Source organism: Nyctereutes procyonoides, unplaced genomic scaffold (assembly GCF_905146905.1).
Source record: "Nyctereutes procyonoides isolate TBG_1078 unplaced genomic scaffold, NYPRO_anot_genome, whole genome shotgun sequence".
In the NCBI taxonomy this organism is placed as follows: Eukaryota; Metazoa; Chordata; class Mammalia; order Carnivora; family Canidae; genus Nyctereutes; species Nyctereutes procyonoides.
The window spans coordinates 16,667,648-16,681,331 of record NW_026575147.1 but is presented as its reverse complement, the minus strand read 5'-3'; the positions used below and the strand labels follow the sequence as shown (position 1 = coordinate 16,681,331).

At 47.0% G+C, this 13,684-nt stretch overlaps 1 protein-coding gene and 1 long non-coding RNA gene across 2 annotated transcripts in view; one reads left to right on the top strand and one right to left on the bottom strand.

Moving 5' to 3' along the window:
• The first annotated feature begins 880 nt into the window (after window positions 1-880).
• The window catches only part of LOC129501298 (uncharacterized), a 112,184-nt gene continuing 99,380 nt past the window's right edge, over window positions 881-13,684 (top strand). The window contains exon 1 of the long non-coding RNA XR_008662706.1: window positions 881-942. This is a non-coding gene — a long non-coding RNA (uncharacterized LOC129501298). The remainder of the gene's footprint in view (window positions 943-13,684) is intronic.
• LOC129501295 (3 beta-hydroxysteroid dehydrogenase/Delta 5-->4-isomerase) lies at window positions 4,034-12,581 on the bottom strand. The gene is made up of 4 exons (XM_055312304.1): window positions 12,442-12,581; window positions 12,097-12,316; window positions 7,942-8,106; window positions 4,034-5,256 (listed from the first exon to the last, which is right to left on the bottom strand). Exons 2-4 carry the CDS (start codon window positions 12,239-12,241, stop codon window positions 4,445-4,447), a joined length of 1,122 nt encoding a protein of 373 aa, XP_055168279.1. The 5' UTR covers window positions 12,242-12,316; window positions 12,442-12,581; the 3' UTR covers window positions 4,034-4,444.

Genomic DNA, 13,684 nt, shown 5'->3' with positions numbered 1-13,684 from the left:
AATTCAGGAAGGTTTTGGTTTCCTTGGGAGTCAAAAGATCTGGTGACTCGGGGTGCATCTCAGGCTTGAATCAGCCAGGGCTCTGCAGCTGCCGCCTCCCAGGAGCAGAGTGTGGTGTCTTGCACACCACAGTCTCCACCACTCCCCAAGGCCTCTGGGCTCTAGCGCATCTCACTTATAACACAAGTGACTGGCTTCCGCAGGTGTGTGAGTTTCACATCTTCATGCAGGCCCCTTGAAGTCAAAAAGCTTCTTTTATTCCTAGATCTGAACCACTAACTCGCTGGATGACCTCGAGTAAATTCTTCTCTGTATTTCCATTTCCTCAGATGTCAAATTAGGGTAATAGGAGTACCTGCTCTTGAGTGTCCAAGGATTATTCTATAAAGTGTGTAAAGCAATACCTGGCATATCATTCTGCCACCAGTGGTCCATGACCTTTTGCTCAAAACTCAAAAGGTAGATGTGTTTTGAAGTTCAGATTTCTTTTAGATTTTAATAAGGTAATATCATATGTTACATAACACACTCGCCCTGGAGGATCTGGCCCAGCACTTGGTAATTGCACACGTTGAAATATCTTCCAATAAAAGCATGGATATTCACATGAACTGTGATACAGATTGGCTCACCATCCTCAAGTGAGCTTCCTGGGTGTCAGAGTATAATCTGAAACCAGTTCCTACCATGGGAGGGCAGGGAGAGACCCAAGAGGCCACTCCGGTTAGTAGGTGACAGTTGTAATAAGTAAAGGGAACCTACTTATAAGACTTGTTTTGGGTGGTTCCAAGAGGAATGGATCCTTGCACCTCCCTGCCAGTTCTTAAAAGTTTATAAAGAGGCCTTCACTGGGTTGGGTCACATATACCATGCAGGTGTTCTCAAGACTACATCATTATCTCAAGGCTGAGTCCTTTGGAGCAGCCTCTGGGAATGGGAAAGGTAAGAGGGCCTGCATTCCAAGGACAGGGGAGGGGATTAGAGGCCTTGGAGAGCCCTGGACCAGCTTGAGGGTCAATCGATGGTTACATCACTTCTATGACCTGCCCCATAACTTCATCAATTTCAGGGTGGGCCAGGCTGGTTGGAGCTGTCAGGATGTCCTGGGTGAGGAGGCCCATCCTCACCCCAGAGGTATGTTGCCCTTGTATCCTACTTCAGCTCTTTCTTGGATATTTTGACTTCCCAATGAGAGGGAAAATTGTGAGGCCCGTTTGTGTTATTACTTTTCGTCTGTATGTTGATAAAGAAATTGAGAATTCTGTATGCAGGGTGAAAGGCAAGATTTCTGGTCCTGCTGGCCTTCCTGTCCACCTCACCCCTTCTCACCCCTTCAGGCCTCCTGCCACCTTTCTGGGGGCCCTTCACTCAGCCATTCACCTGCCTGCCTGCTCCACTTCCACCTTGGCCCTGAGGCCAGCTTCATTGTCCCATTTGACACCCTAGGCTATCTAATCCCCCTAGGGTAAATCCTTCCCTCCTGACAGGCCAGCCTCCTCACTCCCCTTCAGCCTCCTTCTCTCTCACCTCCACACTTCACCCTCTCCTTCCCACCACTGCTCAGATCCCTCACCTGCCTGGACCACCTCACTTTCCAACTCAAGGCCCCTCTGCCCTTAAAGGCCTAGCTGAGGCCCCCCTGCTCTGCGGGCCCTCCCCCCCCCCACGCACCGGGTGAGCTCCATTCCCTGGACTCACCCTTATGGCTTACCGGATGGCTGAGCACTTACATGTGCTTTCTTTCTTTTTTTTTTTTTAAATTTTTTTTTAATTTACTTATGATAGTCACAGAGAGAGAGAGAGAGAGAGAGAGAGAGGTAGAGACACAGGCAGAGGAAGAAGCAGGCTCCATGCACCGGGAGCCCGACGTGGGACTCGATCCCGGGTCTCCAGGATCGCACCCTGGGCCAAAGACAGGCGCCAAACCGCTGCGCCACCCAGGGATCCCATACATGTGCTTTCTTTCATTCACTCATTCACTGGACTCTGTCCTGCACCTGGGAGGGGGGGAGGAGGGGGCCAGGAGAGAAAAGGGAGGAGAAAGGGGTAAAGGGAGAGGGGAGGGCAAAGGAAAGGAGGAGAGGAGGGAAGGGGAAGAGTGGGATGGGAGAGGGAAGTGGGAGGGAGAGGAAGGAAGGGAGAGGAAGGGGAAGGAAAGGAGAAAAGGGAGACAGAAGGACAGGGGGAGGGAAGGGGAGGGACGGAGAAGGAGGAGAGATGAGGGAAGAGGAGGGCAGGGGGCTTCTGTGCATAACTCTAAAGGCCTGAAGGCCTCAGTCTTGTGCCCAATGTAAGTAAAGAGGGGCCAACTTCACGGGCCCAAATATTCCGAGGCCTGTCTGCTTATTCAGCTAGACTGCCAGTTGCCCAGAACCCCTCTCTGTGCTTCTGCTCACACTGCCCATGCTGGCTCTCTGGCCAACATGCTCCTTCCCTTCCCTATGAGATTGCCCTGGTGGGTTCATAGGTATGGAATCTCACTAGGCTAAAAACTCAGCTGAGTGGCCCTTGTCCTGGATCCCACCACCCTTCTTCCTTTGCTTGGCTCCTGGCAAAAACACATAAAGCAGTGTGCACCTTACAGGTGCTGGCCAGCTGCTGTCTCTGGTGGTCTGTGGGGGCACGGGGGGCGGGGAGGGCAGAATGGAGTGTTTCATTCATCCACTGGGCCTGCTCCACTTGGATGCCCCCTGCTGATCCTCTGGCCCTTAGGTTTTGGTGACAGAAACCTTCACCCCCACCAGAATGTTTTTTTTCCCCCTTTCTCCTTAGAATGAAAGCCTAAAATATCTCCTTTGTGGGAATCAAATTGAACTGAATTCAGAATTCAGTTCAATTTGAACTGGGTGAGAAAGAAGCCATGTGAATGTTAGGTGTGACTCTGGCCATGGCTCAGGTTCATAAAGGCAGGCAACAGCCTGGTCTGGAGACAGACAGCTATCACCTCCCACACTCTGAGCCCCACTACCACCTCCTCACCACTTCAGGCCACACAGTCTTTGCCAGCCCTGGCACTGTTTCTTTTGACTCTTGGTCCTCTGTTCAGTTGATGACTATGTCATCCTTTAAGTCCCTAAACCTGCCTCGCTTGACCCCCTCTCCTGAGAGGGACAGAGAAGGACCACAGGTCAATGATGAAGGGGAAAGGAAAGGACAGAGGCTAAGGAAATAGAGGGATAAAGCTTCATCCCAGCAGGCAGTGTCAGGGAGAGTTGGGGAGAGGAGGAAAGAGTAGGGAGGAGTTGATTCTGAAGGTGTGGGGTAGTAGACCTCTAACCTCTTGCACTGGGTAGGAGCCAAAGTTTTAGGGGGGTTCATACTTGTCCCCTTTACTTTCCATGGTGTGGTTTCATTGTGTGTTTTGAAAGGTTAAATACAGGCTGTGGATTGCCAGGGTGGCCCAGGTGTGTCCCAGGGGCCTTTTAAGGACCCTGGCTTTGGCAGTAAAGGCTGGTTACATCTCTGCATCTCCTTCCCCTGCCCAGGTCATCTTGCAAGGGCTTGCAGACCCTCCCAGATGCCCCTCAGGGGTTCTTCTGGGTCCTAGGGAGTCTCGGCACAGGGCTGGAGGTGACCCAGAAGGAGGTGACTCAAAGCAGCCAGGCTCTCCCAAGGAGCAGCACACCACCACATGCTGGTGCGGTCTTGCACTGCTGACAAACCCCTCTGTCCCACCCCCATTGTGTTGTAAATTTAGGCAGTTCCAGCTGCAAGATTCGGTGCAGGCATAGGGGCTTTCAAGTCAGTCTACCTGGGCTAAATGTCCCGGTCACTTAGCAGTTAGTGGCAACTGATGATCAAGTTTCCTATCAATAAAAGGCAGTGATAATCCCTACCTCAGAGGTTTCTGGAGAGGGTTAAATGAAGTGATATTTGCCTGAAACATAGCAGGTGCTTAGTCGTGATCCCCTTTCCAGACACTTCTGTCCACCTCCATTCCACACTGCTTTTCTAAATAGGAAATAATGATTCCTAGAACTGGATGGGGAAAGGAGGAAGGTATGTGTTCACATCAACCACAGCATCCTCCAGATTAGGCATTAAAATATTTATTACTCTTTTCCTTGAGCTGTATGCAGGAATAGGAATTTGTAAAAGATAAGAAATGCTTTGCACGTGACAAAGGAAATGGAGCTCATAGGCAGAACTCTACAAGAAAGAGGCCCGAATAACTCAGGACCAGCAGCTGCAGCTTTCGTACCAGCAGCTACAGCAAATCTCCTTGTATGTCCTGTGGAGTGTGGGGAAGACAGAAAAGTTCCAGGTGGGCCAGGGGCTGAAAATGTTCCTGGTAGTAGGAGAAAAATAGGAAGGTGGCCATCTTGGAAAAGGAACACAGTAGGACCTGGGCTTGTGCCCTTGTTTCTTTCTATGAAACCAGAGGGCATGAACTTGATAGACTTCTCCCAACAACATCTAGGTCTACATCCTTGCCATCCTCAGATCAGTGAGTCTTTGTTTTTAGGGTCTCCTTGTGCTGTTTCACCAGCGAACCAACCCACTCCGTGGTCTTCTGCTTGGCTTCCTCCCAGCTGAAGAGTGGCTTATACCCCAGATCTCGCTGAGCTTTCTTATAGGAGAAGGTAAATACGCTATTTGACAAGGTCACCATGTGGCGGTTGAAGGGGGGTTGATATTTATAAATCGGACTGAGCAGGAAGCTCACTATTTCCAGCAGGAAGGCAAGCCAGTATTCCAGAGATATGGGAAGGCTCATTCTGGAATCAAGGGAGAAGCCCCATTCCTTGCTCAAATTGTAATTGAGGTCGTCATAGCTTTGATGAGGAGTGTCATCTGAAATGTAATAGAACTGTCCTTGGACACTTGGGGCCTTCTTGGGGTCCTGTAGGGCCCTCAAGGCCAGAATGTGAGCCCAGGCCACATTGCCAACATAGACAGGGTTGACTATGGAGAACTTGCTGTGATGTGTCAGGATGCCATTGTTCCTCAGAGCTTTGTATATATAGTTATAAAGGAATATGCTTCCTTCCCCATAGATATACATGGGCCTTAAAGCACAAGTATGCAAAGTGCCACCATTTTTAAGAGCCCACCCATTAGCAGCTAGCACAGCCTTCTCTGCAAGCTTTTTGCTGTATGGGTAGGGAGCAGACCATGTTGATTCAAGATGCTCTTCTTCGTGGGCATTCTGGATGATGTCCCTGTAGGAGTTGGGCCCAGCCACCTCTATGGTGCTGGTATAGATGAAGATCGGCACACTAGCCTGGGCACAGGCTTCCAACAGGAGCTGAGTACCTGCCCATGAGGAGCACACTGTCAGTGTCAACAAATAACCCAAGGGGCCAACCATGCCCACAGGCCATGTCCACCCCTTCCCCTTCAGTGAGGTGGTTACTGCAGATCAGAAGTGCATTCCTCTGTGTCTCCAGCTAAGATCTGACTATGCAATAGCCATGGGAAAAATGCAAAAATGAGAAGAAATCGACATCTAAGTTCTAGAAAGCAAGAATTTCTAGGCTTTCAGATTTCCTGGACTTGTGTGTATATTTTTAATTTTGGAAAAGGACAGAGGGTTGCAATTTCATATCTTGCTGAGTGGAGAGATTAAAAAATTATCACTTATCCCTACCACCTCATTAAAAACAGGTTATTTTAAATTAAAAAAAAATTCGGAGGTCATACTCTCAGAATATGGACTGGAATTTTACCTAGTCTTGATTGAGCGTTCCCATAAAGACCACTCCTAATTCTGGCTGTTACTCCTCTTACCCAGCTCTGAAAAGTGGGGGTGACAAACCTTCCTTTTGGTTAGTATTCTGGAGCCTGGCTCTGGCCTTCTAGATGGGAGTTTGGTGGAGAACCCGAAGGAGGAGTGTGCCCTCTGGTGGTTAACACCTATAACGGGAGGATCTCTCAGAATCCCAGCTCTGGGAGGTAATGCAAAGCGCCTTCCCCGTAAGAAAGAAAGAATAACCCGGGCAAAACATTCTCTCTCTCTCTCTCTCTCTCTCTCTCTCTCTCTCTCTCTCTCTCTCTCTCTCTCTCTCTCAAAAAATCCCTTTTAAAGGCTTTGTGCAATTTGATTTTCGGGAGAGACAGCCTCGTTAAAAAAATACCAAATCTAGAGGCTGAGACTATTTGGCATTAATTTTCCTGCAGAGGCGGAAATAATCATTATTTGAAGTATCTTCGAAACCTGGAAATGACATTAGTTTTAATTAACTGATGGCTCTAACACTTCTCAGTGATGTCAAATCCCCTGTTGTTGGGGGTCCCGGAGAGCAGGAATTAGCCAAGGGGCCAAAATGGAAAATTTGGTTAATCTAGTACCCTCCTTGAAGTGTGGGAATGGTGAGGGTATGGCTAAGCAGAAGCTAGAAAGGGTCTTTTTTGAGATGGTGCTACGTTAGGCTGGAGACCCTGAGGCAATGAGTTGCTTCAGAAAGGGAGCCTCTGGGGATGCCTGGGTGGCTCAGCAGTTGAGCATCTGCCTTTGGCTCAGGGCCTGATCCCAGAGTCCCAGGATCCAATCCCACATCGGCTTCCTGCATGGAGCCTGCTTCTCCCTCTGCCTGTGTCTCTGCCTCTGTGTGTGTGTCTCATGAGATATTTTAAAGATTTAAATAAAATCTTAAAGAAAAGAAAAGGAAAGGGAAGAAAAGAAAGAAAGAAAAGAAGAAAGAAAAGAAAAGAAAAGAAAAGAAAAGGAAAGAAAAGAAAAGAAAAGAAAAGAAAGAAAAAAGAAAAGGAACCTCTGAGTAGACTAATGACTAACTTTGTAAAGCAGGGCCATGGAAGCCAGATGGGAGTGGGGGTTGGGGTTCTGTGGTCCTAGAGAGACTGGCCTCCAGGGCTCAGAAGGATGACTTTACATTCCTAGCTAATAAGGGATTTAAGCTAATCCATTAAATGAATGTGTCTAGATTTAAAGTAGATTGAAAAGCCGCAATCCAGAAAGAGCCACCAGGCACTTATGGATGAGGCTCTAAGGAGGGTGTACCTTGGGCACCTAGCTATAAAGTACCCTTTTTTAAAAAAAATATTTTATTTATTTATTCATGATAGACAGAGAGAGAGAGAGAGAGAGAGGCAGAGACACAGGCAGAAGGAGAAGCAGGCTCCATGCAGGGAGCCTGACGCGGGACTCGATCCCGGGACTCCAGGATTGTGCCCTGTGCCAAAGGCAGGTGCCAAACCACTGAGCCACCCAGGGATCCCCTAAAGTATCCTTTAATAGCAAAGCCAGCGGTGAGCTGAAGAAGTACTCTATGGATAAAGGGAAGCTATTATCATTAAGGAGATATCATGGGAAGGCATGTCCTGGGTAATTCTGTCCTATCAGACTGCTGTGAGCTAGCTTTGCTGGTTTCTTGAGAGGAATCTTCCTTTGATGTGAGTGGGAAGGTGCTAGATGTTCTTATTATGCTTGGAGATCCCTCATAGAAGTCCTACCTGAGGGAAACTGGCTGGGAGCTGTGGCCCTTCACTCCCAGGCCACAGCTGGGACATGGGTCTATGGGACACTTTTCCTTACAGGACTCAGTTCTTGGCCTTACTGTATGACCACCAACTTAGAGGCACTTAGAAAGGCTAAAATGATGACCAGGGAGGCACTTGTAAGGCCTGGTTCTAGCCCAGGGGAGGCAGGAGGTAGTTGGAGATAGTCGGATAGTTGGATTGGAGTCGACGCTTGACTGGAACCTCAGTAAAAAGAGCTTTTGTGGCTTTTGCAGACACACAGGTATGGGTTTAAATTCTAGCTTTCCTACTCAGGGAGACTTGGACAAGTTACTCAGCTTTGCTCAGTCCTAGTTTCCTCATCTAAAAAACTGAGGATCACAGCCTGGAAGCTCTCAGTAGTGATAAGAAAAAGCTGGAGCAGGTTCAGCGGTGTTCAGTGATGGGGGCTTCTCCATTCCTGTTCTATTTTCTGAGCCTCATTTGCCCACCTCACTCCATATCCTCCCTGGGATACTATACCCTTCAGATTGACATTCATGATGGTCTCTCGGTGAATGACATTCATGACGTCAATGACAGAGGCGGTGTGAATGACAACTGAGGTGCCCTGGCAGGCTCTCTTCAGGCACTGCTCATCCAGAATGTCTCCTTCCACCATGGTCAGCTTGGTCTTGCTCTGGAGCTCTGTGTGAACATAAGTCAGGTCATGGGAAGGCTTTATGGATCTGGAAGTTTCCTGATAAAAGTGCCGTTTACCCAGATCTTCAAAGACATGTACACTAGGAGGAGGGTGGGGGTGGGGAGACCAATCCATGGAAGGAACAAGTAAACAAAAACACAGAGACCGGTATGTGTAGCATTTATTGGGAAAGAGCAAACATCCATTTATACTCCATTTTATTCAGAAGAAGAAGAGGAGGAGGAGGAGGAGAAGAATTATTTGTACAGTGAGGAGTCAAGTATGCCTGGGATAAAAATTGTGTTTTTTGGGGGATAAAAATTGTTAAAGACATTCATAAGAAGCTCATAACATTTATTAAGGATAGTCGGGTGATTATGAAGAATGGGTATAAGAGGAAAGAATTTGAATTTAATTCTGTAGGGAGTGAAGAATCATGTATGGATTTGGAACAAGAAGAGAAACAGAGTTGTGGTGCAGGAAGCTAACCCTGGCTGCAGTGCATAAAATGGATCCATGTGGTACATCTAAGAGAAAGCAAAGCAATCGAGAGATTACTCAGAATGTCTGCACCAAAGTTCAGAGGAGGAGGATGGAACAGGGCCTCCCACAGCAGGAGGAGGGAAGGGGAGGGATACACAGGCTCAACTTTGCAGACCTTACCCACACATGCCCTGGTTCTTATTGGAGATAGGCTGAGAGGAAGAGGAGGAGTCCATGTCAGCCCAGATATTTCCTGCTTAGCTGACCAGAAGGATAGTGGAGCCAGTAACAGGGAATTTGGGATGGGCCCAAATGAGAGGTTAACTGAAAAAAAAACCCTTATTAGATATCATCTAAAGCAGACAGTAATGCTGAAAATGAGTGACGGGCACTGAGGGGGGCACTTGACGGGATGAACACTGGGTGTTATTCTGTATGTTGGTAAATTGAACACCAATAAAAAATAAATTTATTATAAAAAAAATGCTGAAAATGAGTCAGCCACCAAGGGACTAACATTCTGGCCACCTAGCCAAGGGCCTTAGGACCTTTAGCTCCTCTGAAATCCACCGGAAGTGGCACTGCCAGTCACACCATCGCCTCAAACTAGCCTGTGAACTCAACATGGTGCTACATACAGTTTGGATTAATACCCTACACATATTTTGTGCTTTCTACTTTGCACACTCCTTTCACAGTTTTCTGGTTTTTCTTTCACAGCTATCTCATGACATAGGTATTCAGATTTCCGCTATACAGGCAAAGAAGCTGAGGCAGAGACAGGTTAAAGGGCAGGTCTAAGTCACACTTCCAGTGAAGACCCAAACCTGCCTCCTGCCTTGGAGCTTTGTTCTCTCTCCCCTGTCACCCAAGTGCAGGACTAGTGCTTTAATTATCTGAGGCAGATTAAGGATAAGTCTGTGTATTTAAAGGATAAGACAATTTAACTGAAATCGGAGGCCAGAGAACAGTGAGAGAGAAATTCAGAGTGAAAAATTCAGGGCTGGGAAATTTCCTTCCTGGACTACAACTTGGAAGAACCATCTGTTTTCCCTAAGCCTCTGCCAAGTTTGCTCTGTCCTGGGCTCCTTCCCGTTGTTGGGCAACTCCAAGAATGCCCCCAAATGGGAGAAAGGTAGGGGAAAGCTGCTGGGAATCAGTAGGATTTTCTCGGATTTTGTCTCCACCTCTGCCTTTTCCCCTCCTTTCTTCTGTGTCTTCTTTGCTGCAGGCTTCAGCAGACAGGCTGGGAGGAACTGATCTGCTAAGCAGTGAGAAGTCCAAAGCCAAGGGAGGAAAGGACTCTCAACCTATTAGTTTGCAGGGGTGTAAAGAGACCAGCAGAGGGCATTGCTGGTGTCTTGGCAGTGGAAGCATAGCTCCCTCCCTCTCGGAGGCTCTGCGGACTTGATGAGGATTTTTCATAGCCTGAATATACAGTGGCTTGCTTATGTGGTGTGGGCTGCATTGTAAGGAAGCCCAAAGAGAAGCTACCAGACAAGTTAGTGGCTAAGAGCACAGCCGCTGCAGTTAGATCTTCTGGGTTCAGGTCCAGCTTTGCCATTTTTCAGCTGTGAGACCTTGAACAAGTTAGCCTTTGCTATGGTATGAGTGTTTATGTCCCCTAGATTCAATGTTGAAATCCTAATGCCAATGTGATGGAGTTAGGAGATAGGGCCTTTGGAAGGTGATTAAGTCATAAGGGTTCAGCCTTCATGAAGGGGATCAGTATTCTTATTAAAGAGATCCCAGAGACATCCTTCACCTCTTGCACTATGTGAGGACACAGAAAGAAGGCACAGGCTCTGAACTAGATAAAGAGAGCTCTCACCAGAGCATGACCCTGCTTTGCCCTTGGATTTCTATGCCCCAGAACTGTGAGAAATAAAATTTCTGATGAGTTTAAGCCACCCAGCCTGTGGTATATTGTTGCAGCAGCCTTGACAGACTAAGACACCTTTCTGCGCCTGTTTTCTCATCATTAAGAAGAGGAGGACAATATTACCTATTCCACAGGGATGTTATGAGGAGCAAATGAGTTGACATGCAAAGAACACTTAGCACAGTGCCTGCACAGAAAGACCACTGAAAGGATTCTCCACTGTGATATTTACAGAGGCCCCTATCCATCCCTGACATCACCTGACTTGTCACACTGGGGAACCGTTCTTCTAGGTTGAACATTGCCTTTTTGTGAGCATCAACTGTCAGACTGTAAGTATTTTGAGCCATAAGGATTACAAACAGATGAAATTGCTCATATGTGTTCATGTGTGTTCATCAAAGACACCATTGAAGCAGAAGGTAGAGAAAATAGGACATTTGAGATATTCAGAGTACAGGAAAGAGGATAAGAGTGATGGGTGCAGTCCTGGAGGGTGGGAGGCAGTAGGGGACTCTCAGTGGGGAGGCGGAGTCTTCTGGGCATCCTGGGGCCTGATGTTGACACCCAGTTCAGAGGGGTTGGGAGGGGGACAAGGATTGCTTTGGGTCACACAGAGGGGAAGTGGGAGAGACTGAAGACTCACTTTGCCAAGAGGCAGCCCTGGAGCCATATGACTGAGACATCTGTGATGAAGCTCTACTCTGAACCCTACAGTTCATTAACTGGAGGGCCTCAGCACGTCACATTACCTGTGTGTACCTCAATTTCCTCATTGTCCTGTTGGGTGAGATCCCTTTCCTACCTTCTTTACAGGGTTGTTTTGAGGATCCAGGGATGAAACAGGTTTTATAAATCTCGCTTTTGCATTTGCACCAGGGATAGCATTCTGGGGACACAGCAGAGCAGTGAGCTGCTACAGCAGACTCTACAGCCACCATTCTCACGGTGATGAATAGAGACAAATAGGAAAAAGAGATGTGCAGCGACGCCACATGAGGAATCCGCACTCCAGAGCCTCAAATTCTGTCTCTGGCTCCCTCCCACGCTGTACAGTGCCCTCTCCATCTCCCTCCCACCACCCCCACCCCATCTCTCTCTCTCTCTCTTTCACACACACACACACACACACACACACACACACACACACAGCTTCACCTTCACTTTCTTTTGTTTCACCTTCACTGGAGATGCTAAATGAAGCCACAGAAAGACCAGGGCAATCAAGAGAGGCAGGGAGCCACTGGTAGGGTCTTCAGGTTAATGGTGTTTGCTTGCCCTTTGCAGATGTTGCACAGCAACTTCCAAGTCCACAATCTTCAGGACATTAGAGTTGTTGACAAGGTAGAGATGTATGATTTTATAAATGAGAAGAAGAGATCCAGAGGCCAAAATGGGTGGCCTAAGGTCATCCTCTATAGTTCTGGATCAGGGTCAGATACCCAGTCTCCTGACAGTCCTGTATCGCTTATACTACACGACCTGTGATTTCCTTTCTGATGACTTTGGACTTGGGATTAGACTTGATTTGGCTACAATTTTTCTTGATTTGCTAGACAAGAATTCCTTTCCCCATACCTGTACAGGGGTTAAGATGGAGCTACCCATCCATGAACTCAATTTCACTTACTAGAAAATTCCTCCAGCAGTTCTGGTCTGAAGGCTTTGTCCAGTGCCCGGATCTCCTGCAGCTCCTTCTCCTCTGCCAACAAGTGAACAATCCGCTGACCCAGAAACCCTCCTGCACCTGTCACTAGGCAGCTCCATCCAGCCATGGTCAAATCTGGGTCCCAAGAAGTACTCTCCCGGAACCAGAAAAACTGGAGAGCAATTTAGATTACAGGGTGACCCTGGAGAAAGCCAGAAAGAGAGGTCAAGTGGTTGCAGGCTTACAAAAACCATTTTGTTCCCTCCCCTCTACTTTGCAAAACTTGAATGCCCGGGAATAATTGAAAGAAAATGAGAATGCTCTAACCTGTTAGATTGTCAGAAGCTAGCTGAAAGAGCTGAGGTTCTGGTATCCTTATCTCCTGAAGGCAGGACTGGAGTTTTATGCACTCTTGTTTCTGGCTCAGCCTCTTCACCTTGAACTCTTACCACATACTCATTGCTCACGCCTTCTCCAGGTTCCCTCCTCCCTCAAAAGTGGTGACCTTTAACATATCTTTCATTCCTCCAAAGCACAGGAAGCAAGTTTCAGGGCCACAGTGAGATAACAGCTTGGTTCTCCCTGCAACAAGACATCCGGCAGTCAGTGCCAGCTGTCTGGGATCCATAATCTGTGGATTTAAATGAAAAGAAGAAATCTGCCAGCATGATGTGCAATTTTGCCTTGTAAAATAAATACTTTGGGGGGGGGAACCAATATATAATCCATGATCTCCTTTTTTGGAGTGCCATTTGAAATGTTACTGTCTTGCAAGGTGTACACATTTGCACTGGTGACAGCTCCAGTCACCAAGTTCTATGGGAAGTGACTTTCTTTCCAAACCCATATATCCAGAACCTCAATTTTGATATTCCCTTGGAGAGCTCTGGATTTGTGGAGGAAGATAAGCATTGAAGAGAAGCTCTCTGGTGATAACTGTTTAGTTCTATGGCTTGGATAATGAGAAGAGGAATGTGTAGTTGTGGCCACAGTGGATCTTATGGACATTTGCACTCATCCACATTTTGGTTGCAAAATCACTCTCAGCAGAATCCTGAACTAAGGATGCTGTGGATGCTTCTGAAGCCTGTACCCCAAAGGTACCCAAATACTACCACCATAAGCTCCTCAAGACATTGCCTTTTTCCTACTTTAAAAAAATGAAGTGTGATTTACATCATTCAAACATCCAGATCTTAAGTGTTATTCAATGAACCTTGACAATCATGTATAATATTGTGATTACAGACACCCCAGACAACATATAGAACATTTCTTTCACCTCAAAAAGTTCTTCCCCACCCCTCAATCTATCCTAGAAGCATTGATTTTCTGATTTTTAGTTTCAATAGATGCTCTTCTATTTTTTTCTCCTAAAGTCTTTATGGTTCCAGATATACATTTAAATATAGAACCCATATGATTCTGTGCGGATTACAGAAAAATTTACTGTTGTATTTTTCTGTTGTCTTTTTTTTCTTTCACCAGCTTCTTTTACTTATTGGCCTTCTTTTATTTGCCTTGGGTTCAAACTGGTCTTGCTTTTCAAGGTTCTTAGAATTAAACCTTA

Excerpts from the sequence above, each read along its gene's own strand:
- LOC129501295 (XM_055312304.1), bottom strand. The coding sequence starts at position 12,241 with ATGGCTGGATGGAGCTGCCTAGTGACAGGTGCAGGAGGGTTTCTGGGT. Across the intron at positions 8,107-12,096 it reads ACTGCTGGAGGAATTTTCTA|AGCTCCAGAGCAAGACCAAG; the intron begins GTAAGTGAAATT and ends ATGTTCACACAG. Across the intron at positions 5,257-7,941 it reads CATGAATGTCAATCTGAAGG|GTACTCAGCTCCTGTTGGAA; the intron begins GTATAGTATCCC and ends CCTCATGGGCAG.